This window comes from Equus asinus, chromosome 8 (assembly GCF_041296235.1).
Source record: "Equus asinus isolate D_3611 breed Donkey chromosome 8, EquAss-T2T_v2, whole genome shotgun sequence".
Classification (NCBI taxonomy): domain Eukaryota; kingdom Metazoa; phylum Chordata; class Mammalia; order Perissodactyla; family Equidae; genus Equus; species Equus asinus.
The window spans coordinates 93,507,365-93,532,298 of record NC_091797.1 but is presented as its reverse complement, the minus strand read 5'-3'; the positions used below and the strand labels follow the sequence as shown (position 1 = coordinate 93,532,298).

General features: G+C 54.4%; 1 protein-coding gene across 5 annotated transcripts; it reads left to right on the top strand.

The window, feature by feature from the left end:
- Positions 1 to 1,102: 1,102 nt before the first annotated feature.
- On the top strand, positions 1,103 to 18,722 carry PATZ1 (POZ/BTB and AT hook containing zinc finger 1). 5 transcript variants are annotated; one of them, XM_014834427.3, is made up of 5 exons: positions 1,103 to 2,458; positions 3,837 to 3,900; positions 9,598 to 9,769; positions 15,615 to 15,752; positions 17,209 to 18,722. In XM_014834427.3, the coding sequence occupies exons 1-5, from the start codon at positions 1,188 to 1,190 to the stop codon at positions 17,622 to 17,624; spliced, it is 2,061 nt and encodes a 686-aa protein (XP_014689913.1). In that variant the 5' UTR covers positions 1,103 to 1,187; the 3' UTR covers positions 17,625 to 18,722. The 5 variants fall into 5 exon arrangements, with proteins under 5 accessions (XP_014689913.1, XP_014689925.1, XP_014689907.1 ...); XM_014834439.3 differs by having other exon boundaries at positions 1,183 to 2,458; positions 15,680 to 15,752; positions 17,206 to 18,722; XM_014834421.3 differs by having other exon boundaries at positions 1,183 to 2,458; positions 17,206 to 18,722.
- The last annotated feature ends 6,212 nt before the right edge of the window (positions 18,723 to 24,934 follow it).

Sequence of the window (24,934 nt, the reverse complement as noted above, 5' to 3'; positions counted from 1 at the left end):
GCTTGGCGCTTCGTTTGCATTGGTCCGGGGGGGTTGAGACTGCAGCCCCCGGCCCTGCGGGCGGGGTGGGGAGGCGGGGGCCGGACGGGGGCTCAGTCTGCGCTAGCATTGGCGGAGCTGGGGAATGGGGAGGGGGGGCAGGAAGCGGGGGGAGCGGAGCTGCGGGGGGGGTGTATAAATAGGGAAGGGGGGACGTGCATCCCCGGCTGGGTGAGGGGGGGGCGCTCGGCACAAAGAAAGTGGAAAGTTTGCAGCGCGGGGCGGCCCGGGCCAGGGATCCGGGTGCGCACGTGCAGGGCTGGGGGCGCCGGGGGGGCCCCCACGCCGAGCTCGCCGTTTCTTTTTTTTTTCTGCAAGCGAGAGGGGGGGTGTTGTTGGTATCGCCCCCTCCTTCTCCTCCCCCCAGGGGTGAAAGTGCAAGAGGAAGTGCAGCCGCTGCCATCTTTCCTCCGCTCCGAACACACGGAGCCCGGGGCCGCAGCGCCGCCGCTCCGCCGCCGCCTTCGCCCGGCCCGGGAAAGGGCCACCCTGCCGCTGCCGCCTTCGCCCGCCCGCTCCAGCCTTCGCCGCCGCCATCGCCCGCCAGGCTTCGGGAGCCGGCCCGCGCTGCCGTCCCCGTGCGCGCCCCGCCGCCGCCGCCTTCGCCTTTTGTTTCCTCCGCTCCGGCGCCCCCGCCCCGGCTCGCGCTTTGCAGGGGACGCAGCGCGCGCCCCCAGCGGACTCGGGAAAAGCTGCGGCGCGCGCGCGCGCGCGCCTGCGCGGCAGACCCCTCCTCCTCCTCCCCCCCTTACTCCTCCCCGCGCGCGCCCCCTCTGTTGCGCGCCGGCGCCGCCTGGCGGGCGGGAGGGGAGGTGGCAGGCGCGTTTGCAGGAGGGGCGCACCTCTTTGCTCGCGTGCCCCCCAGAGGTAGACCGAGAAGGGGAGGCGGGCGGGCGGAGAGGAGAGAGGAGAGCGCGATTCAGCAGGGGTGGGGGTAGCTATGTGGTGGGTGGTGCGCTCTGCCGTCTAGACAGTCCTATCCAGGCAGGGGGCGTGTGCGCTCCGCGCACCTGTGAGACTACAGAGCCCCGGGCCGGCACGTGTGGGGAGTGTAGACACGTCCTCTGCGCCCGGCTTTTCGCTGCCTAGGGGAAGGGAGGGGGGCGGGCAAGTGCCGCGGCCCGGTTTGTGGGGAGGGGGCGGCGGCCATGGAGCGGGTGAGCGACGCTTCCTGCGGCCCGTCGGGCTGCTACACCTACCAGGTGAGCAGGCACAGCACGGAGATGCTGCACAACCTGAACCAGCAGCGCAAAAACGGCGGGCGCTTCTGCGACGTGCTCCTGCGGGTGGGCGACGAGAGCTTCCCAGCGCACCGCGCCGTGCTGGCCGCCTGCAGCGAGTACTTTGAGTCGGTGTTCAGCGCCCAGTTGGGCGACGGCGGAGCTGCGGACGGGGGTCCTGCTGACGTGGGGGGTGCAGCGGCAGCCCCAGGCGGCGGGGCTGGGGGCAGCCGGGAGCTGGAGATGCACACCATAAGTTCCAAGGTGTTCGGAGACATCCTGGACTTCGCCTACACTTCCCGCATCGTGGTTCGCCTGGAGAGCTTCCCCGAGCTCATGACAGCCGCCAAGTTCCTGCTGATGAGGTCGGTCATTGAGATCTGCCAGGAAGTCATCAAACAGTCCAATGTGCAGATCCTGGTGCCCCCTGCCCGGGCCGACATCATGCTCTTTCGCCCCCCTGGGACCTCGGACTTGGGCTTCCCTTTGGACATGACCAACGGGGCAGCCTTGGCAGCCAACAGCAATGGCATCGCAGGCAGCATGCAGCCCGAGGAGGAGGCAGCCCGGGCGGCTGGGGCTGCCATTGCGGGCCAAGCCTCCCTGCCTGTGTTACCTGGGGTGGACCGCTTGCCCATGGTGGCTGGACCCCTGTCCCCCCAACTGCTGACTTCCCCATTCCCTAATGTGGCATCCAGTGCCCCTCCCCTGACTGGCAAGCGAGGCCGGGGCCGCCCAAGGAAGGCCAACCTGCTGGACTCAATGTTCGGGTCCCCAGGGGGCCTGAGGGAGGCAGGCATCCTTCCATGCGGCCTGTGTGGGAAGGTGTTCACTGATGCCAACAGGCTCCGGCAGCATGAGGCCCAGCATGGTGTTACTAGCCTCCAGCTGGGCTACATCGACCTTCCTCCTCCAAGGCTGGGTGAGAATGGGCTTCCCATCTCTGAGGACCCCGACGGCCCCCGAAAGAGGAGCCGGACCAGGAAGCAGGTGGCATGTGAGATCTGCGGCAAGATCTTCCGTGATGTGTACCATCTCAATCGGCACAAGCTTTCCCACTCGGGAGAGAAGCCCTATTCCTGCCCCGTGTGTGGGCTGCGGTTCAAGAGAAAAGATCGCATGTCCTACCATGTACGGTCCCATGATGGGTCCGTGGGCAAGCCCTACATCTGCCAGAGCTGTGGGAAAGGCTTCTCCAGGTGAGGAATGGTGCCCTTCCCCATGACCTGTCCCATTCCTGGCTCATGGGACAGGTCTTTGGCAAGGTCTGGGGATGTGGGGTTTGTGGGGGTCCCCTGACGTTATAGGGCCATGTCAGGTATGGGGAAGAGTGTTTTAATGGCCCTGATTTTGAGATGGTGTGGCCTCGAGCTGCTTTCTCTTCCCTCAGGGAAGTTCTCTGGCACTAGGTGTGCCCTACTGTCTCTGCCTCGGGGCCTTGTGGGAAGGGGCCGGATTCCTGAGGCCACAGCCACCGGGCCTCACCATTCTTCTCCCTGGGCTCCCTTTGTGTTTCCGGCACCAGGCGTGGGGCCCCCTCTGGGGGCGGGAGGCTGGGCTCCTCCAGCGACTTTCCCCGCTTGAATGGCTGCGGAGGGAGGGACTGAAACAAGTGCATCTGGGACTCTACACTCTTATGCCACCAAATCCCCCAGCACAGAGCTCTGGCGGTATCGGTAGACTTAGCATTGCCCCTCACAGCCCCAGGATCACAGGGCACCTAGAGTCTTCTCTTAACACTGAAACCTTTGCTGTGCTCTGACCTGGTGGGTCCAGAGCCTAAGTGCACCCACAGATCTCCTTTATGTTCTCAGGAGAGAGAGGAAGGGGAAGCAAGACGGCTCTTTAGATTCACTTTTTAGTGAGCCTGATAGGGAACTGAGGACTTGTCTGGGAGCGGAGGGTGGTTTTGTTTCTCCTCTTAAGAGACTATTCAGAAGAAAAGGCTGGTTTTAACTTGCCTGGATACTGAGGACCTTGTGTGTGTGAACCTAGGGATGGAGAACTCCCTCAGAGGGGCCCCAAGCAGGAACTAGTCTTACCGGTCAGGCAGCCCCTGCCCACCTGCTCTGGCGGGCATCTGGTTTACCAGCCCAGCTGGGGATTTAAGGCTCCATCCCTTGGCCTCTGGGGACTGAATTCCATCTGGGTGGCATTCATTGGCTGCCATGGCGGGAGAGGCTGGGGGAGGGGAATACTGAGTTTCTAAGGGGCTTTAGTCTGGACAATGAATCTCACATACCCCCTCCCGGAAAGGCTGCAGCAAGGCAGCCCTGTCTCGTTCTAAAGCCACCTCCTCGGGTCCTAGAAATCACGGAGTTTCTGGGCGGTGGGTCAGTGAGCAAGGTCAGAGACAAACGCTCCCTTCCCTTCCCCCTCTAGAGAAAACCAGGGCAGGGAGGCCTGGGCCTGTGGAGCCAGAGCTGGGTGGGAACTTTGTCTTTGTCATGCTGGGTGGGGGGGAGAGAGTCCTCTTCAGCAGGGCGTGTGAGGCCGTGGGTTGGGGGTTTGGCCAAGTTTGTGGCCCCATCTTTTGAGGTCTAGTTTTAAAGTCTCTTTTGGTTCTCTCTCTTCCAGGCCCGATCACTTGAACGGACATATCAAGCAGGTGCACACCTCTGAGCGGCCTCACAAGTGTCAGGTAGGGGCCGGGCCAGGGCAGAGGTGGGCTGAAAGAAAATGCTGCTGTTCTCACAGCCGTGGCCATGAGCCAGCTGATGTGTGTGCTGGGCCGGCTGACTGACCACCGCTTTGCACACCTCCCCCTCTATCCCTCCACCCTCCGTCTGCTCTTCTCCTTTGTTCTTTCCCCTGGCCCTCTCCCCCCCACCGCTGATGTCCCCTCCTTCCTGGTTGCTGGGTCCTGGTTCCCACCCCATCTCTGTCTTTACTCTGTTGCTTGGCTTTCCTCTCCTGGTGTTTGCCAGCTCCTTGGATGGTGGGCCACATTGCACAAGTGTCGTCTTTTGGGGGCACTGGCACCCCACTGGGCCCGGCTTCTGGTTCCCAGCAGTTTGCAGGGGCCACTGTGGGGAGGGAAGGGTTTGTAAAGGGCTCCTGGTAGTCCAGCCAACAACTCTGCCCCTTGTCTGCCAGGCACCCTGACCTGAGCTGGAGCTTCTCCTGGGTCCCCTCAGCTTAGGGCATGAGGCAGTGGCGGGAGGGAGGAGGGACATGAAGGAGGTAGGGAGTGGGTGGGCTCATCTCTGAGCACTGGCACCTGTTTAACCCATCCTGAGCCACATGAGCAAACAGCCAGGGCTTCTGAGGCCTGGAGAGCGAGGCTGTTTCCTCTCCTTGTGAGCTCTTTGTGTAGCAGCAGGTAGGGAAGGCTGGGCAAGACTCTCCCCCTTGGTCTGTCTGCTTGAACAATACCTGGGAGCCCTGTGGTCCCCAGAAAATTGAGTTTCCTCTCCTGGCCACTGAGCATTCCTGTGTGGATGGAAAACACGCTTTTGTTTTCTCCTTGGTTATCTCCCCTCTCCCATGCCAAGTTCCCACCATCTGAGGGAGAGAGGGGGCTGTGGGCTGCTTACTTGCAACCTCTGGTAGAGTAACCTGCTTCTCTTTATCCTGTTGGTAGCAAGGAGGGAGGGTTCAGAGAGACCTGCAGGTAGGGCAAAGAGCCCCCAGGGGCCAGATGTGCACGGTGTTCACAGACACCAGGCTAGGTGGCCTGCTCCGAGGACAGCGACCCTGGGGTGGGCCTGCTGGGATCCATCTGTGCCTCACTGCCTTCTCTCTCTGTCTCTGATTCTCTCATCACGGAGCACATTCTGACCCTCCCAGGTAGTGTGCAGAGCAGCTTGGCAGAGTAGGAGGAGCCCAGAGGGCAGTGGGGGCGTGCCCGGTGGCCTGGGGGGGTAACCTGCACTCTCTGCCCTTTTTCCAGGTGTGGGTTGGGAGCAGCAGCGGCCTGCCGCCCCTGGAATCTCTTCCTAGCGACCTGCCATCATGGGACTTTGCCCAGCCTGCTTTGTGGAGGTCGTCCCATTCGGTTCCTGACACCGCCTTTTCCCTTTCTCTAAAAAAACCATTCCCTGCCCTCGAAAACCTGGGCCCAGCACACTCCAGCAACGCTCTCTTCTGCCCAGCCCCGCCGGGATATCTGAGGCAGGGCTGGACTGCCCCAGAGGGCAGCCGGGCCTTTACCCAGTGGCCTGTCGGCTAGCCTGGGCCTCGCCAGAGAGGGTTTTCTGTGGAGGGGAATGGGAGTGGCAGTTGCTCTAAGACTCCTGCTTTTGGGAGAGGCCAGCAGATGGTTCCTGCCCACCATGCCCAACTCCTCCCTGTGTGGCTTGGAGTTTTACCCAGTTCAGGGACTCCAGATGGGGGTAGCAGGGAGCTTCTTTCGGGGTCCCCCCACAGCCTCTAGGTTTCCTTCTGGGCTCTCTTGCCTTTTTTCCCCCCTTTAACAGATGGTACCCCTGAGTGTCTGTCTTTGCCTAGGTGATTTTGGAGGTTGGTGCTTTCCTGGGAACTAAGCCACCGGCTTATATGCTTCTCCTCCTCTGGCATCAGCTCCCCTAAGGCGTGAGGTTTCTAGAATGGGGCCTGGCCACCCCTCCCCCTACTCTAGGAGTGACTACCCCTCCAGAGGAGACTCTGGTCCAACTCCAACTGGGTCAACCTGTGCTGCCCTCTCCCCTTCCCACTCAGACAGGTCCTGCTTTCATTTCTGGCTACTGAATTAGACTTTTGTGTTTTTGAGGTTTATTAGCAGGTCTGCTCAGGAACTAGACTAACCAGTAGCTTTATTTTGGGTCACCCCGATATGTGGCTTTGGGGGCTGATAAAGCAGATGTAGACCCTTCTTGGATCCCAGTGGTGTGCCCTTTAGCCCTTGCAGGCTCCATGTGGATAACAGGAGTGATGATAAAAGTTTTCATTCTAACATTTGAGGCTTTGTGTGTTTTGTCCTTGGTCTGTGTCATAATACTGACATCACTGTCCCTTGGTGTACTAGCCTGATCCTGCCCTGCCCCTCAGCACACACTCTCGCAGACCTCCGGGCCCCACCTCCAGCCCCATAGCCAGAACTCTGTAACGCTGACCCAGCAGGTGAAGACATGCTGGCTCTCATGCTCTGGGCTGGCCAGCCAGGTGTGCCTGGGCTTGGTTAAACAGCGGGGGCATCTGTTTTGCATGGTGTGTATTCTGAAAGCATCAGAAGTGAAGAGACAGCTCTTTGGGGGTTGGTTCCTTGGGCCCCTGGCAGAGCTGGGCACGGGCTATACCTCTCAGCCCCTCCTGATGTCACAGAGGACAAAAGGGGCAAGTTACAGAGATTGGTGCCACAGCTGGAGTGAAAAGGCCATACAAACGTTGGGGCATGAAGCCTCAGTGACACACAGGTCTCCTTGAGGCTTGGCCCGAGTGTCCTTGATTGGCCCAGATGCCCCAGGCACTGCTAGACCTATGAGTGCAGTGGGCTGGGACATTTCCCCTATGTGGAATTCAGTCTGAAGCTGAGAGGCTAGAGCAGCTCAGACCTCTCCCATTGCTTCCCGTGGCCCCACTTCTCAAGGGCGAGTTGGGGTGGTTTGGGCTGGAGGGATAGCACATTAGAGAAGGAGTGAACTGAGGTGGGAACAAGGGAGCTGACACCCTCAAGAAGAAGGTGGCCAGCATGGGCCATGGCACTGGGCCTCCGTGCATTGCCATTAGACCTTTCCAGGGCTGTGGAAAAGGCTGCTTAAGAAACCTCCTGAGGCTACCAGACTTTAAAGGCCACCAGAGTTTGGGTGTGCATGCGTGTACCTGGTACCATGTGGGCCCCATTCATAACCCGCTCAACCCTTGGGAAGAAAAACTTTAGGAAGTCTGGGACAAGGAGAAACTGGCTGGGGAGGGAAGGGAGCATGACTGGGGCTCAGTGTTGAATGCTGATGACCAGAGGTGACCCAAACTCAGGGTGGCTGGCCTGGGACCTCGCAGGCGTGCCTCCTAACAATAGTAGGCTGCCCAAGCACAGAGCCATGGGCAGGTGGCCATTCCGAGCACCACCAGCCATCAGGGCACGCTTCCACTGGCTTGCTCTTGTCCTGCTGGGGTCCTTCTGTCCTCTCCCTGCCTCCAGGATGGGAAGCACCTTTCTCCTGTGTGGCCCCAGCATGGAGGTGCCAGCTGTCCCCTGTTTTGAGATCTGTCTCCTCTCAGCCATTCTTCTCTATCCCTTCTCTCCTGGGTCGTGTGACCAGGCTCTTTATGTTCTGTGTTGTCTGAACTTCTGGCAGGCCTAGGCTCGCGCTCGTACACTTTCACAATTCTTCCAGAAAACCTTGGGGACTCCAGCCACAAAGGGTCAATTCTGGCATAGAGAAGCCAACAATCACTTCAGCTTGGCTTTGTAACACAGTGAAAGTTTTTGTTTTGTTTGTGTTTTTTTTTCCCAGCAGCAGATTTACATCCCTAATTATGTTTGCTCAGGCTAAAGTTAGCTTTCATTCCTTGAGAGATAATCAATGGAGGACAGGGTGGGGGAAGTCAGCCCAGTCTGGGATTTTAATTTTGCTTAGCTAATCCTCCAAATGGATAATCCACTTGTGGATAATTGAGGTTTGGCTATCCATTATCTTTAGGTGGCAAAGTGTGACAGGCAATGCTTTAAAGGACAGATCCCAAAAGAAGGTTGGCAAGAGAAACATGGCATCTCTTTTATATCCCTCTAGTGGTGCCCTCTCCCAGGGACCGTGGAAGATGGATGAATGTGTGCTTTCAGCTGCATTTTCCTTACACCTGGTCCATAGTTGATTCCTTTGAGATCTGAGACCTAGACCACACTGCCTCTCATCATGGGAGGGTGGTTCTCAGGTCACTGGCTGCAAAGTCGGCTCTTATTTCCAGACAAATCCACAGGTGCACTCCTTTCTCCTGAGGGTGTTTACGGCAGCCCTTGTTCTGGTTTACAGGCTGGTGGGCTGGGTGGAAGGTCCAGAGTTTTTCCCCCCACAGTAACCTGTGATTGGGTCATGAGGCCCCTGACTGAGGTAGGGCCCACCTGTGGCCATGGGACCAAGTACCCATGATGCTTTCTGAGTCATCTAAGTGCTTGAGTTTCCCTGCACCAATCCTGTCACCTCTCCCTATCAGGGGAGTCCAGGCCACCAAGTAAACTGTGGTAACAAGTCTCCGCACCTTTCAGTCACGAGAAGCTGCCCTGACTGAGTCTGGAGGTGGTCAGAGCACACACACATAGAGAACATAAATGTCAAACTTGACTAGAACCCCTGAAACACCTCCATGGACCCAAAATAGCTTGAAAGTCACTGGATTCAACTCTCCTGAGGGCTTTCCCGACATTCTGTGACCCCCAAGGCTGGGGTACCTCTGCGAGCCCAGCTGAGGAAGAAATGTTGTGGGGAGATAGGGACGGAGACTGAGTCAGGTCCTCAGGTACAGCAAATTCCTGGGGATCTGGGCGGCCCTCCCAGGGAGCTGGTGCTGACCTTCAGCTCCTGAGTTGTCCACCCCTGAGAGTGTGTGTGTTGGTGCTCAGACTACAGCTTTTTATGGCCACAGTCTCTTGGAGGGTGATCACATGGCCTGCCTCAGGGCCTCTGTAAGGAGGGATTGCATGAGATAAGCGCCTCCAAAAGGCTAAGCGTGGTGCCTGCCTGGCACAGAATGGGTGCTCAGTCACCACAGCGTAGTATCATCATCCTTGTTATTACCAGCACTTCCCCAACTCAGTGCTTCACAAATGCTCCCGAAGCCTCCACCCTTGTTCTCTCTGCTAATTCTCACGTTAGCAGGATTGATACTATCATTTTATCAGTTGCTTTTTCAATACAAACTCACAAGAATATTATGAAGAGTAATCTCTGTGCTTTGTCCTGCCCTTCCTTTCCATTTCCTTGTGACCAAGACTAATGTCACTTCTGAATACAGTGAATCAATTGAATTCTTTGTATAAAGCAACGAGGGGAAACCCAGGATAGAGAACAGGAAGACTGGTGTTTATATGCCAATAACCCTTCTGTAAATTCATGTGTGGTCAATGCAACTAAAGTCAATTCTTAGTGTTTGGGAGTGAACAAATGCCCAATCTTCATTTTGTAGAGGAGCGTAGAACTTAGCATGCTATGTTCTGGGCATGTGGCAGCAGCCACTTGGAACCAATAATTCTAACTCAAGTGTCCCATGAGGAGGCATCGTGGGAAATAAGAGTATCTACTTGGCATTCTGGGGAGAAAGGCTGGGCCACATTCTAAAATTCTCCTTATACAGGGAATCCATGTGTTGGCTGGAAACGGATTTTGCTTCATGGTGTGCTTGGTGGGGACTCAGATGTGGAATGCCAGTTGTCACCTCATCCTGTTTTTCTTTCTGCTCTCAGACCTGCAATGCTTCTTTTGCCACCCGAGACCGTCTGCGCTCCCACCTGGCCTGTCATGAAGACAAGGTGCCCTGCCAGGTGTGTGGGAAGTACTTGCGAGCAGCGTACATGGCAGACCACCTGAAGAAACACAGCGAGGGGCCCAGCAACTTCTGCAGTATCTGTAACCGAGGTAATCTGCCTGCCGTTTCCTCACTTCCAGAGGATGGGCCTGAGCTCATATGGGAAGCCGGGGGGTGTCTTGACCACCCTGCCTCAGACTCCACTCTTTGCACAGCTGGGCCTCCCTTCCCACTGAGTGATAAACGCCTTCATCGCCCAGCTAGCTATTTGCCACCCCTTTCTTCCCAAGCAACTCGGGGTGCTTGGACTGGGAGTTCCCAGATCAGCAAGTGGGAACAGAAGGAGAGAGTGTTGTTCCCAAGCTTGGGCCCATAGCACATCTGCTGCTCAGGTGGCAGGATGGATGCATTTTGTAGATACCACTGAACTACTGAGGTTGGTGGGAGAGTCACTAGGCCCCAAGCAGTGGGAGAAAAAAGGGGTCCTGCTTGAGAGCTTTTGCTGGCTGATTCACTGGCATGTGAAATCCGGCAGCCAGGGAAGGTTTACTCTGGAGATGGACAAGGGGCAGAAACTTTCTAACACAGATGGTCAGAAAAGAGCCCAAACCCAGGTAGACTGTGGTCTTGACGAGAGAGGAAAGTGGAAGGTGCTCTGAGCAAGGCAGCGTGCTTGCGGCCGAGGTCGGCCTAGGTGGCGTCTGGCTCTGTGCCCTCGGTGTTGTATTGGATGAAGTCGGGCCTGCCCCTGAGCTTCTGCCAGGGCTTGTTGGCGGTTGGAAGGGCTGGAGTTTGTGTTTGCAAGCACAGTGTCAGTGGAGGAGGCTTGCGCCGTATCTGTGCTGAAGGTTGGGACGGCTGTCTGTGGTGGGCCTGAGGATGCTTCTGCACGATGCACTTGCTTTGGCCAGGTGGGGACATTGCTGGGAAGTCCTATCTCCTGGGACACTCTTGTCCCAATGCTTCTGGAACTCTTGAGTGTGGCTTCGTGGATTGAGCATTGAACCAGGAGTCGGGGGACCCAGGGTTTAATCCCAGACCTATCTCGCCCTACTATGTGACCTTGAGCTCTCCCTTCCCCTCTCTTAGCCTCAGTTTCTTCATCTCTTACATGGGGTTAAGAACACCCCCCTTGCCCACCTCACAGGGTTGTCGCGAGGATCCCGGGAGACAAGGTAGGTGAAAGTTCTCTGAACCCCACATGGAGCTGCACACTTGGGAGGCCCTGTTCTTACACTTTGTGACAGTGTTAGGAAGGACACAGCTTGCTGACACTCTGGTTTGGACCAGGCACAGCACCCCTGCAGTCCTTGGCTGAAACCTCTGGGTGCCTGTGCTGTCTCTCTGTGCCCTGAGGTCGCTGGTGGAGGGAGACTGCTGAGTACCTGGGTGTCCTTGGTGCCCTGGAGCTGGGTCTTCCCCTGGGACTGTACTCCTTGGGTTTGCCTTGAAGGCCACTGGATGTCGATGTTTGTGCCACCAGGAAACCAGCTGTGAAAGCAGGGAGGTGGTAATAAGAGCTGCTTAAGCATCTGTCCTATTTTCTGACATGTCAGTAGAGCCCTTTCTGGCAGCAGCTTCCCCCGGGTCATGCATGCAGGGAGTTATCAGGCTGTAGCTGACCATCTTGACATGGCTGCTCCAGCTCTAGAAAAAGGTGGTTTCTTGTCTTGCTTCATCCTCGCCTGGCTTCCTGACAGCACCCCCAAATTACTCTAAACCTGCTGTAGCATGCCATCAGCAGGCATTTTGTCAAGTTTTCAAGGTTGAAGTTCTCAGCTTGAGAACTAGGGTCAGAGACCAGAGGTGGGAAACCAACGAGAGCGGAGAAGGATGCTAATGATGAAATTCAGAAAGCCTGGATCAGATTGCAGAGTGGGGCGAGAACTGGACGGGAGACTCAGGGCACAGCCCCTGGGGGCCCAGCTCAGGAGGAAAGAAGAACTGAGAGCAGCAGGGAATAGCGGGGGAAGTCGACCCAGTTAGCAGACAGCTGATGTGGCAAAGCCAACAACTTGTGTACGTCAGGATTTGTATTTCCCAGGGCTGGTAAAGAGGACTGGGGCAGCGGCCACAGGGCATGACTGGGGTGAGGGCGCCAGAAGAGTCAAACCAAAGCCCACCTTTTCTCAGAAAAGCCCAGCCTAGATCTGGATCACAGGCTAAACAGCTTTGGGTCCCAGAGTCAGAACAGGAAGTCCCATTCCTCCCAGAAGACAAAAGAGGGCTCTGGTCCAACCCACCCTGGGTACTGAGAAGGAAGAGAAGATAATTTCCGTCTTTATCGGAAAAGAAGGAGCAGGATTCTACGTCTGGACGCATTTCTTGGGCAGAAATAGGAAGAGACTCCTCCCCCCCCTCTCCCCCTCCCCCAAAAAAGGAGGAGGAAGGCAGTTCTTCCAGGAAGAGGATAAGGACACCAAAGACACTGAGACAGGAATCGGAATGCAGAGAGTTCTGGGTCATCCGTGCCCTGCCTGCCACCAAGGCTGTGAATGCAGGAGGAGCTGCACGAATAAATGAATGTTCTTATCTCTACAAGGACTCAAGCAAAGGCTGCTATCAGCCAGCTGGTCAGATGGTTGAGGTCGAACCAGGTGAACTCCCAAGTGCCCTTTGAGATCCTTCAGTCCCAACAATTCTTAAGCAATCAACTTAACTACCTATTAGATCTGCCTCTTCTCAGTCTTTGCCACACAAACGGCTCCTGCCCGTGAAGAATGGGAAAGAGGGGAGGCAGCCTGGCTGCCCTGGCCCCACGCTTGAGACAGATGACTTTGTCTTTGTCCTAGAGACATAACAGGACGTGGGTCATACCATCTGTAAAGGAAGATAATTTGCAGTGGAAGGAGTATGATGGCTAGAAAAGCTTGTTCCCTTATTTTCAAGTTGAGTTGAACAGTGTGAAGGAGGCAGGACCTGGTAGATCACCGTGATTTTCTTCCCTCCTTTTTAAATTTCTGTAGCAGTCTTTGTATATATGCCTGTGTACTGATATGAGGAAGAGGGATAGCTTTCTGCCTTTGACGGAGACAACATTTGAACTCAAACATCATTGCTTAAAGGGTAGAGGAAGCCTTCTGCCCAGTCAGAAGTGAGCGCACAAGTTGTCACCAATGCCAGTCATGGATGCAGACAGCCTACCATTCCCTGGGACTGAGCTGACATAAATCTACTTAGTGCCTCCCCCAGCACAGCTCAGTTGGGCATGGCCCCACCGAGGTTTGGACAAGGAGAAAGCAGTCCCCGACTCCTGCATGGATGTGAAGCTTGCAAAAGGAGGATTTGCTTCTGGAGTGCAAATTGCAGCATACTAGGCAAGAAAATGCAGTGGAGGAACAGTAGCCTTTGGTAATAAATCCTTCGTATCTGGAGTGTGAGGGTGGGTGGCTTGTTGGTTGTAGTGGAGTCATATGTGTGCTCAGTGTCTCCAGCATGCTGCTGCCTGGATCAAGCTGCCTTTTTGGTTAATCAGTGGTGAATGGGCAGGTGAGTTCAGAATTCTGGCTAAATATTTCTGGCTTCAAAGATGTGTTCTTCTCAGAAACTCAGCTTCCGTGTTATCCCAACACTTGGCTGCTGAGTTGCTCTGTGTTTAAATTCTGGGCTTTAAGTGGCAGCTGTGGATCCACTCCTAGCACCCCACTGTGTGGTTTTGCTATAGATAGTACAGTCTGCAGCTTGGGTAAAGTCAAGAAGACCCAGCCACGTGTTTCTCAGACTGTTTTTCAGGAAAACACAGCAAGTTTTCAATGAGCATCTGCTGTATTCCCCCGGTATAGCTCTTCCCACAAGGAGTAAATATAATAATCCTGGTGCTCCTTTCCTGTCCCCTTTGATTGCAGTATACCTGCCCCAGTACTCCATAGAGAGGCCTTCATACCACTTCAGAGGCCCCACAAGGGATTAAAAAACAAAGAAAAAATTCCCTTCTAAAGTGGCATCATGATATCATCAGAGTCCTGATATCTCCTGCTTGTTGCCAGGGGCCACAGCCCCAGTCCCAGGCACAGAGCTAAGATCCTCTTTTCCATTAGCCTCATCTACTCATTCCTGACTACTGCCTCCCTCTTAGGAATATTTATATGGGACCCTCTTAAGCCAGTCTGTCTCCCAGTAATTGGTCCCAGGCAGACCTGGTTACAGCATAGGACAACTTGCTCTAGAGGCAAGGCAAGACACCAGCATCTGGTCTAGGCAGGTCTGTGGAGTAGCTGTGTCAGGAAAGGACAGAAAATTCACCCAGTCCCCCCATTTCCCTCCAGAACCACCAGCTGCTACCGTCAGGGGAATGTTTGTTAAATAAGCTTCCCACAGGTCAGCCCCCTCTACCAGCAGCTTTGTTCTCATCCACCAGTGTGGCAGAGAAATACATGTGTGTAAATGGTAATAATGAAATCCACTGCAAAAGTGCAAGGGGTGTCTGTAGGGCCAGGACCAAGACACAGGAACCATTAAAGAGTCTGCTGAGTAGTTAAGGACCGAGTTCTGGTGGCACGTGGTCCTGGGGTTGGAGTCCAGGCTCCGCCGTTTAGTAGCTGTACATGTGACTGCAGTTACTTAACCTCACCAAGCCTCTTGTCTCTTCAACTATAAAACGGAATCATAATTCCCAGCTCACGGGGTGTTTGGGGGAATTCTGCAGAGTAATGCATGCAGTGCCGTGGGCCCTGTTGCACCATCATCACTCGCTACAGGTGAACCTTTATTACAATTCCAGCAGCAGTCAAAAGGCCATGCCAATTTGGAATTTTTTTAAGCAAGTCTTGTGCAGACATTGCACAGTTCTTTCCAGCCTCTGACCGGTTAGTAGTGGGTCCCACTGTTAGCCTGTGACTGTAATTTAAAAAGGGAATCAAAGTACTTGAGACTGTGTCAACCAGATCTGGAGTGGATTAAAGGGACACCATCAGGGCACTGGCGCCCCAAGTGGGCCTTACACCCGAATGCTTTGTTTCCTGCTGAAGGCGTTTTCGGATCCTTGACCGTGGTGGGGTCCGTGTCACAGTTCCTTCCTACGAAACTCAAGTCAGAATCCTTTGACTGGCCTGCCTGGTTCCATATCCTCGGACTCGTGGCTCGCATGGAAGTTGGCCCAAGATCTCCTCTTTCAAGCATGAGATATCTCACAGCGCAAAGTGACCAGAGCATCTGGGTTGGGCTGTAGCAGCTCCGAGAAGGCTGGATGGCCTCTCCCCCAAAATAAAGACAAACAAAGATTGTCCCTGTTTCTTCCTTAAGAGAACTGATGGATGCTCCAAAACTGAACCAAAAAGACTACCATGAATAAGAGATGACTACTCCCCTGTAACATAAGTTCCTATTTTTTGTTGTTCGTCACAAGGTCTAAACAGTTACTAAATCCAGTAATTCTGAAGGTGAGGAAGTTAGCAAAATAGAATATGTCCTAATAGAAGCAAAGGGACTCCTGGAGGCATCCCTCTGGGGTTTCATCCTGCCTCCACCTGGTGTGTGGTGCAGTTTACCTTTACACGTGTTGAGCGGGCATTTGCTGGCCGGAGTCCCATGGCTGCCCTGGAGCCCCATATACTTTTCTGACTACATTTCTAACCTTAGTCCCTGCAGCTAACCTGGGGCTGTGGGATTTCGCTCAAACCACTCATTACTGAGGCACCAAGCAAGCCTGGAGGCATCTGGCCTCTGCCCTGGCAGGAGCAGGATCTCAGGCCATCTCTCCAGGCAGCTGGCCTGGGCCCTCCACTGCAGCCTTGCAGAGCGGGCTCTGCAGAGAAGCTGATTCGAGGACAGTGCCACCTCCCATCCTGAGCCAGGTGGCTCCTGTGGTTGAAGCTGTTTCTGAGCCAAGGAGGGGGCCCCTTCTAGGTGCAGCTGACCCGGGAGTGCTAGCCAGAGCGGCCAGAGGAGAGGCATGGGGGAAGCAGAGAAGTATCTCTGTGCTGGCCGCGGGATCTCATCTCCTTTTGTCTTGTTTAGGTTTCTCCTCTGCCTCCTACTTAAAGGTCCATGTTAAAACCCACCACGGTGTTCCCCTTCCCCAGGTCTCCAGGCACCAGGAGCCCATCCCGAATGGGGGAGCAGCGTTCCACTGCGCCAGGACCTATGGCAACAAAGGCAAGCGACCCCTTGCTCTGCACTTTGCTTCTCTGCGCAGACTGTGTTGTGGGGGCGCTGGGCCGGGTGTGGGGAGGCAAGAAGACTGCCAGCTGGCTGGCTGCCTCGAGGAGGCTCGGAGAGTGGCAGTGGCCTCCAGGACAAAAGTCACAGTGGGTATCTCACTCCAGGGCAGTGAGTGAGGCTTCAGGGCACTGCCAACCTCGCCTCCTCTTCCCAGCCCTCCCCTCTTGCTCCTGGCCAGCCCCACTGTCTGAAGCCCTGCAGGGATGCCCCGGGCCCAGGGCAGGAAGAGGAGCCCTGCATGATGAGTCATTCTGGGCCTGTCCATTGCCTGTGGCCCTTCAAGGACGGTGTGGAGCTGCGGCCGAATGCTCTCTTCTCCTTGGTCCGTGTGGGCAGGGGGAGCCAATGGAATGGCTGGCTTCCTCCTCAATAGGGGTGACTGGTCGCTGTGAGCAGTCCTTTCTGGAGGGCCTCTGGCTGCATTTGTGAGATGCATGGCGGTAAATGAGCTACTGGACTGCCTCTGACTTGGGTTGGTTTGCATAGAGCTCACTAGGCCCCACCTTCACTTGTTGATTCAGGTTGTTCTTGGTATTTTAAGTTGTTGTTGGCTTGGATGAAGCCAGGGGCTTGGCAGATGGCAGAGATGGCATGCTCCATGCTCCCATCACAGACCTCCCTTCCTGGCATGGCTCTCTGAACCCAGACAGGAAGCTGCTGATTGGTGGAGGACTCCAGTGTGGGCCGGGCAAGGCAGAGCAGGGAGTTGCCTTGAGGCCCAGCTTATCCTAGGCCCTGCGTGGGGACAGCCAGCTGACTGAGTTGTTCACAGTTGCTTTTAATCTCTGTGCTTTGGCCGCTCTGCCCTGGAAGGGTTTTGGCAGGAGGAAGGTGGTAAAGGTAGGGCTTGTGTTTGCAGCACTGGGGAAAGGACTGGCTTCTGTCGCAGCCATCGATGGCGTCTGCCCAGGTTAAGGACCTCGTGACTCTGGTTCTGCCTTGCTAGGGCGCAGCTAGTCTGGTGCGGAGGTGAGGCCATTGACATACCCGCTCAGCATCCTCAGAACAGCCATCTTACCCTCAGAGGCACCCAAGAGGGTGCCTAGGAGTTGGAGGTTTTTGAGTTGTTCTCAGCAGAAGCAGAGGAGGTCCCCTCTCCGCACCCCATTCCTTGAAGCAGGCTGAGATGGTGGTGAGCGGTACAAGTGCACCTGCATGAAGAGTCCTCGGCGAGGGAGGCTGGCAGCCCTCGGGCCCTGCTGTCTCACCCCTGTAGGCACACCAGGCTCCCCGACTGACCAGCCGAACCTCCGTGGGTCCAGCCAGGGCAGTGGCTGGCCATCAGCTGCCCTCCACAGGCCCGTGAGCTGGCCCCTCACGACCCCTCCAGGAGGGGGCATCTCCAAAGCCCGGCCTCATCTCTCCTCTTTGTTTTGTTTTCTCCTAGAAGGCCAGAAATGCTCACATCAGGATCCGATTGAGAGCTCCGACTCCTACGGTGACCTCTCGGATGCCAGCGACCTGAAGACGCCGGAGAAACAGAGCACCAATGGCTCCTTCTCCTGCGACATGGCAGTCCCCAAAAACAAAATGGAGTCTGACGGGGAGAAGAAGTACCCCTGCCCTGAATGTGGGAGCTTCTTCCGCTCTAAGTCCTACTTGAACAAGCACATCCAGAAGGTGCATGTCCGGGCCCTTGGAGGTCCCCTTGGGGACCTGGGCCCTGCCCTCAGTTCACCTTTCTCTCCCCAGCAGAACATGTCTCTCCTCGAGTCCTTTGGGTTTCAGATTGTTCAGTCGGCGTTTGCATCATCTCTAGTAGATCCTGAGGTTGACCAGCAGCCCATGGGGCCTGAGGGGAAGTGAGGTAGATGCTGTGTCCCCACAGAAACAGCCATCCGGGGACTGCTGAGAAATGCTGTGAATGCGGAGGGAAGTGATGTCTTTGGGTTGGTTCTGTAGCTGAGAGATTTTTATTCGTTTTTAACTCCCCCCCAACCCTATCACCCCGTCTCTCTCCACCACCCATTCCCCCAGTGGCCTTTAGAAATAGGTTCTCATCTGATACTCTGCAGAAATATCTGCGAGCCCCAGTATGGGACAATGGCAGAAAACACTACATAGGCCTCCAAGGCAACACCAGTCTCAGTTTCTCTAGTGGGCAGAAGCTGGAATTCCTGGTGCTCAATTCTTAGTGACCCCAATCCCAAACCCATACCTGATGGCATTCTAGGACCTCAGTGATTTGGTCCCCTCCCACTTCTCCAATCCCTCATTTCCCCTTCTCATATCCTTCAAAAGAAACCACAGTAGGGTCTCCACCCACTTCCACAATGCTGATGCCCAACTGTTTTTAAGGAAGCTGGAAGCCTACAGCATCCCATGGACCATGGGGTGAGTGTCCTCCGAGAGCCCCCTGAGCTTGACCCTGGACTTGGAGGGCCCCAGACCTTTCTGAGCCCTGCTTGGAGGCTATCATTTTGCTACTAGGACAAGCTTAGCTATTGAGGACACCCCCACCCCAAATTCCAGTTCTTATGTGATTTTAACCATTCAACTTGCTGTTGGGTTTTAATTCTCTAATTATTATTATTATTGTTATTATTTTTTAGGACCAGTTGTAGTGATTGCTACTGAAAGCTATCCCAGGTGATACAGAGCCCTTTGTAAACCGCAGTCACACGTTAGGGTTAGTATTAAACTTTGTTTAGATGTACCATAATTAACTTGGCTAGTTGATTGTTTGAAGTCTATGGAAGAAATAGTTTTATGCAAAATTTTAAAAATGCCAGTCTGGTCAGGGAGGTAGGGGGTTCAATGCTGTCGGGAGCCAGAAAGTCAGGAGAGCTGGTAGGTGGGGACATTGTGTACCTCGGTTGTGTCACACGTGAGCAAGCCCAGGTTGACCTCGTGATGTGAATTGATCTGATCAGACTGTATTAAAAACGTTAGTATGTTACTCTCCCTGCTCCCCTGAGTCCGGTTTTTCAGCTGTGGGGGTCTTTGGGACCCAGAGGGTGGGCAGTCTACCTGCACCTGGGGGGGAGGGGTAGGATCACAGGAGACTTCTCTTCCTCTTCATTGCATCAGTTTCACTGCAGTTGAAGGTGGGTGTTCACACTGAGGACTCAGATGCCAGCATTTACCCATCATTCAACAAATATTCACTCCTTGTTATCTTCACTGCTATGTGCCAGGCCCAGCCTTAGACCCTAGGGACACAGTAGTGAACAGGACACCTTTGTGGAGGGAGCTTAATGGGGGAGACAGTTAACATGTAAGCAGATTTAACCATGAGTTCAGATAACAAGAAATCCAAGGAGAAAAACTAGGCAATAGGTGGGGATAGTGACAGCAGGAGGGTAGGTCCGGTGGTCCAGGATGGTGAGAGGCAGGGGATGGGACTGAGAGAGAAGGCCTGGAGTTAGAGGGGACCCAACATACGACCAGCTAGGACCTAAGGAGGGACATGGGCAGGGAGAAAATCCTCATGGCCACAGGGCTCCTGAAGCCCAGCGACTTGAATCTGTCCAGCCCCGTGTTACCCACAGGGTTGAGTAAAAGGTTGTTCCACCCTTAGTGGCGAACGTATGAAGAGAAGGGGAGAAGAAAACCAGGAGGCAAAAAGTGAGCACGATAGAGAATTAAGGGGAGCAAGAACTGGAACAAGACAGGACAGGCAGACGTGGCAGCCCAGGTACCTCGAGAAACCTCGGGGAAGAGGGAAGCCCTAAACTAATAGAATAGCATTCAACCTCCAAACAAGTAGAAAGGAAGAAATGTGATAAAGGAAAGAAAAATAAACATATAAAGCACAAAATGATTTAGACCCACATTGATGTCAGTAATTATATTGCTCTGGTTTAAAGGCAAAGACTGAGCTGGAGTTTTAAAAAACCCTCTAAGCCATCTACATGAAATCTTGTTAGTTGTTGGGCTCTGTCGAGTGTGTGGGATGGAGACTTCGGCCATTTGGTGTAAGTATAGGAGGAAAGGGCAGCCCTAGAATGCTGAGGCCCTGTGGACATGTCGCCTTGTGACCACCACAGAATCTGCTAGCTGGTGACACCCGCCAGGCATTAAAGTGGAGAACCTGGCTTGAACCAAAGACTTGAGACATTCTCGGTCCTGTCCCCCAGAACCCCTGGTCACATCCGTGGACAGGTAGGACCACAGTTAGGAAGCAGTATCTGTCACGTGGCAGGAGGGGAACGACAGAGCAAGCAGGCTGCCGCTTCTTCCAAAGCGTTACTCACCTGGATGCCTGAGCAGCCCCTGCCTGCCCCCTCACCTCCGCATCTCCTCTGTATACCTGTGCCCTTCAGGCCACGGGGAGAAAAGCTGTTCAGAACATGGATGCATACAGGCAGAATGGCTTCTCTTGCCATGGTCAAGGGTCAAGAACCTGAGCTTTGGCTGTCCAGCTCCATCATCTGCTCACTGCCAACTCTGGGCAAATCTCTGAGCCTCAGTTTCCGCATCAGTAAAGCAGACTCTGAAGACTAAGGGAGGCCACTGTGAGCTAACGTTCTCTGTGCCTAATTCTCAGCATGACCTGTGAGTCGGTTCCATTATTACCCTCTCCTGCACATGAGCAAACAGGCTCAGAGAGCTGGGCCCCACACCCCATCCCTGCCCTGAGTCACAGTACATGGCAGAGCCAGGGTTCAAACTCAGGTCCGTCCTCTGACTCCAGAACCTTCATTCCCGAGCTCTAGTGACAGTGCTTTCACACATATGTAAATGCCCACTACCGTGCTTGGCACAGTACAGGTTCTGTAACCCTGCCAGGCCCCCAGGACAAGGGCCTGCACAGCACAGCAGAAAAAATGCCACAGAGGAGCTCAGGGTCAGTGCCAGAGGGAATGCGCAGAGACCCTGCGTGAGAAAGCACACTCTTCATACTTACACTGACTCTCTGGGGTGACTTGCACCAGCAGCAGCCTGGTGGACTTGCTCTAGCAGAGCTGTCACACCAGAGAGCCCATCCAGCCACTGCCTGAGGGTCTGGGCCAGGACTGGGCACTGGCCTCCTCTCCCGGTGATGACCCGTCTCTGCCCCTAGCAGAGGTGAGGGAGGCCTCGTGGCACCAAAGGACCCCGGTGCGTATGGCTACAGAGACATTTGACCACTGACAGCCAGGAGTGGGGCCGGGACCTGGGGGCCAGGCAGGTCTGGGGCTGTGGCCAGTCTCAGGATCCGCTTTCTGAAATACTTTTTACAACACTGGCAGTTCTTCAAGCCTTGGCTTCCTCATCTGTACAGTGGGGCTGACAGGACGACTTGGGAGGGTTGTAGTGAGGATTAACAATGTCCCTCAGGAGCTGGGCCCAAAGCCAGGCTCCCCACAGGTGTGAGTGAACTTGAGCCCCTTCCCTGGCCCCCTCTTTTTCTACTCTCTGCCTTTCTCCCTCGGCAGCCTTGGGGATCCCCCAATCTAACCTTCCTCAGCAGCTTGCCTCCTCCGGGTTTCCCCGGCTCCAATCCCACACATCTTACTTGGTGTGCCCCAAGCACAGGTCCCCACTTGTGCTTCTATTTTGTGTGTGTCAAGTCTTTTTAATGCCAACCTTCAGTCACATCCTGTTCTGAACAACAATAGCCATAATAATAATGACAAATGCAGTATTTACTAAGTGCCAGGCACCCTTCTACGCACTTTGCACGTATTAATTCAGTTCGCCCTCACAGTCGCCCAAAGAGGTGGACGCTGTTTTTACAGTTAAGCAGCTGGCCCTAAACACACGGCTTTACGTGGTGTCGTGAGGCTCTGAACCCAGGCCCAGTCTGTTTCTTCACTGCCACCCTGCACTGGGGAGTGCCGTGGCTTGACCCCAACTGTCTGTCCAACCAGAGCGCCCAGGCTCAGCTCCTCCCATTCTCAGTACGCACCACCCACTCCGAGCCCTGTGTCTTCACCCATGGAACACCCTCCACAGCTCTGAGCACCTGAATCTTACCCTTTTCATCGTCTTCTTCGCCACAGCTCTCCTCCGACCTTCCGCAGCACTGCACCTGCCCTTCCCTGGGTCGTCGTCACTGTGCCCTGGTTCATGACGGTCTCTGGGGAGAGCCCGCTGGGCGCCACCACTTTCTAACTGGGTGACCTCTGGCAGGTGTGTCTCCATTTCCTCAGGTAGAAGACGAGGATAACAGTTCTTATTCACATGGCTGCTGTGAGGATTACATGGGCTGGCACCTGTAAAAGTAAGAGTTCCCTTTTAGTTTACCTGCATTATCTCCTCCACCACTCTACCCGCGTGAAAATGAACAAGAGTAGGGACAGGCAAACTTTTTCTGTAAAGAGCCACAGGGTAAACATTTTCAGCTTTGTGAGCCATACGGTCTCTGTCACAGCTACTTAACTCTGCGTTGTACAAGAGCAGCCAGGCACAGACAACAAAAGGATAGGCATGGCTGTGTTCTGATAAAACTTCATTAATGGACAGTGAAATTTGAATTTCACATGATTTTCACGTTACAAAATATCCTTCTTCTTTGGATTTCTTTCCAACCATTTAGAGATGTAAAAACCATCCTTAGCTCACAGGCTATATGAAAACAGGTGGCAGGCTGGATTTGGCCCCCAGGCCGTAGTTTGCTGATCGCTGCACAGACCAGCTCCTCCTCCTACTCCTCCAGGCCCTCCCCTGGCTTCAGATCTTGGATTTCACCCAGACTCTGGTCCCAGCCTACCTCAGGCTCATGTGAGTTAAACTGATCTGACACCCAGAGCTTGTGATTTCTTGGTCTGCCGATCAATCCATCTATCCACAGAGACTACGACACCGTGTCCCCCAACCGAGGTCATCCCGGAGAACTCCAGAGCCCACACAAAGAAGTGCCTAGTGTGCTCAGAACAAGAACTATTTGCCCAGTTCACGTATCCTGTGTTTCTGGTCATTTTGTTTTCATTCATGTCTCCTTTTGAGGGTAGGGGCAGAAGAGGCAGTACGCAGGGAAGACAGTAGGCAGGGAGCTGGCAGAAAGGAGTGGAGGATGTGGTAATGAGGCCAGTGACTGAATCTGCTACCGTCTGCTGGGGACCCTCCTGGCTGCTTATCTACCTCTGCTTTCTGGCTTTCCTGAGAGGCTTGTACTTGGAGGCACCAGGGATGCAGCGAGGGCTGCCAGTTTGGGCAGCGACTTCAGAATTTCACAGTCCTCTTGAGTACCCCTTGCAGGAGGAAGTTCCACAGTTACGCCCTCTCTTATATTGAGCGATGATGGTCAGCGCTCACCCTAAAGTTACCTAAAACTTGCCCCAAAGTTATCACCGGAGTCTCGCAAATCCCTCCTGGCCCTTGGAGGAAGCAGGCTGGTGCGATTCGCTGCAGTTTACGGTATCAGGCCTGGCCACCGAGCACCTGGCAGCAGGGCCTCCAGAATTCCAGCCCTTCACACTGTACCTCTCCCGCTCCTCTCCATGGCCACCGGCCCAACCCTCCTCTGGACCTCTCCAAGGGGGAGGGTGCCTGTTAGACCCTGGGAAGCCTGTCCCACTGGAGGTGGGGAGGAGGAGGGCAGAACAGCTAATGTCTGGATCTGCATCTCTTGCTAAACTGCTGTGAAAGGAAATGCCAAATATTTATCTACGAGACTACTCCATCCTAACAAAACAAGTTTCCTTTGAGGACAAGGCAGTGTGGAGGTAGGCGCCTCTGAATAAAGCTTCTTTGTATCGCTGTGGATGGGCACAACAGGATAATAACTTATTTTTGCTTCAGGGCAAGTCTGCTGCTCTCCCTAAGTCTGGTGCTCTACCCTGTGGCCAGTCCCTACCAGGCCGAGGTCAAAGCCTGTGGCAGCAGTGGAGGAAAAACTGCGTGATTATTGACATCTCCCTCCCTCCTTTAAGGGCATTCTCTTCTGATTTTCTCCTCTTCCGAGTTAAAATCTGTACCCTGAGCCTGCCGAAAGCTTTGGGGTCCATGTTAAGGGGCAGAAACTCCATGAGTGGTGGGGCCTCTGTTTAACTTTTTTCATCTTTTCTTTGGCTGGCGATGAACTGTTTGCTTATTCACATAGTTTCCTCTGCCTGTAAAGTCCTTATCTCTTGTCTACCTGTGGAATTATTATTCAAAAGCTCAACTCAGATGGCCCCTTGTCTACTCACTTTCCCTGCCCTCTGCAGAAGCGAGACAGCTCTCATTTATTACATCACTACTACATGCCACACTCCATGCCAGGGGCCTTATGTAAATCAACGACCCTGTGGGGTAGGTACTATTTTATTCTCACTGAGGCCCAGAGAGGTCAAGTAACTGCCAATGTCACATAGCTGTGAAGTGGCAGAGCCAAGAGTAGAATCCGGAACTGTCTGACCATGGAACCCAGTGGGGTTTTATCACTGTGTCTTCCTCTGTGACATCTCCCTATTCTGCACATATTTCTACTTTTGCATCATCTTTTTATGGATCTGTCTCCCCATATGAGATCAGGTGTCTTTGCAAATGGGGCTCATGCAAAGATAATTCATCTCTGTATTCCCAATACCTGGTATCACGCTTGGCACTTAGCAGGCACTAATTCATTTAACAGATATTCTGAGCGGCTACTGTGTGCTAAGAAAGACAATTCCTGTTTTCAAGGAGACTGAGTACAGAGTTGCACAGGACATGGGACATACACACAAACAGATGTCTGTACCACAAGAGAGAACATGACGTGAGAAGTGAGGGAAAATAAATCCTCTGATGTCTGGAGAAGGAGGGGATGCCAGCCGGGTCTGAGAAGGTGGTGGCATTAGAGCAGGGCCCTGGAGCGCGCTTAGAACTTGGCCGTGTAGGGGAAGCAGGGGTGCCCAGAGAAGGGAGGACGTGGGCAAACTTGCCCTTGAAGTCCAAATACCAGCTGACGACCAAAGTGACAAATCTCTTCATGTTACTGAGGGAGAAAAGGTCCATTCAGACTGTGTAGGAGCTGCTGGAAAAAGTTGGTCAGCCAGCAGACTGAGAAGAAGAGCTGGTCAAGGCAGACCGTGGTCGAATGTGGGGGCGAGTCTGGGTGACTGAACAAAGACAATTTCCGAAGAAGAATTCTGCAGCCAGCTTTTTAAATAACAAACTTTCTCTCATTATGATAATAACTACCACCATTTATTGAGCACACAGGTCTTCTGATTCCCATGCTCATGACAGGTGCGGCTGTCTCCATTCCACAAATAAGAAACCTG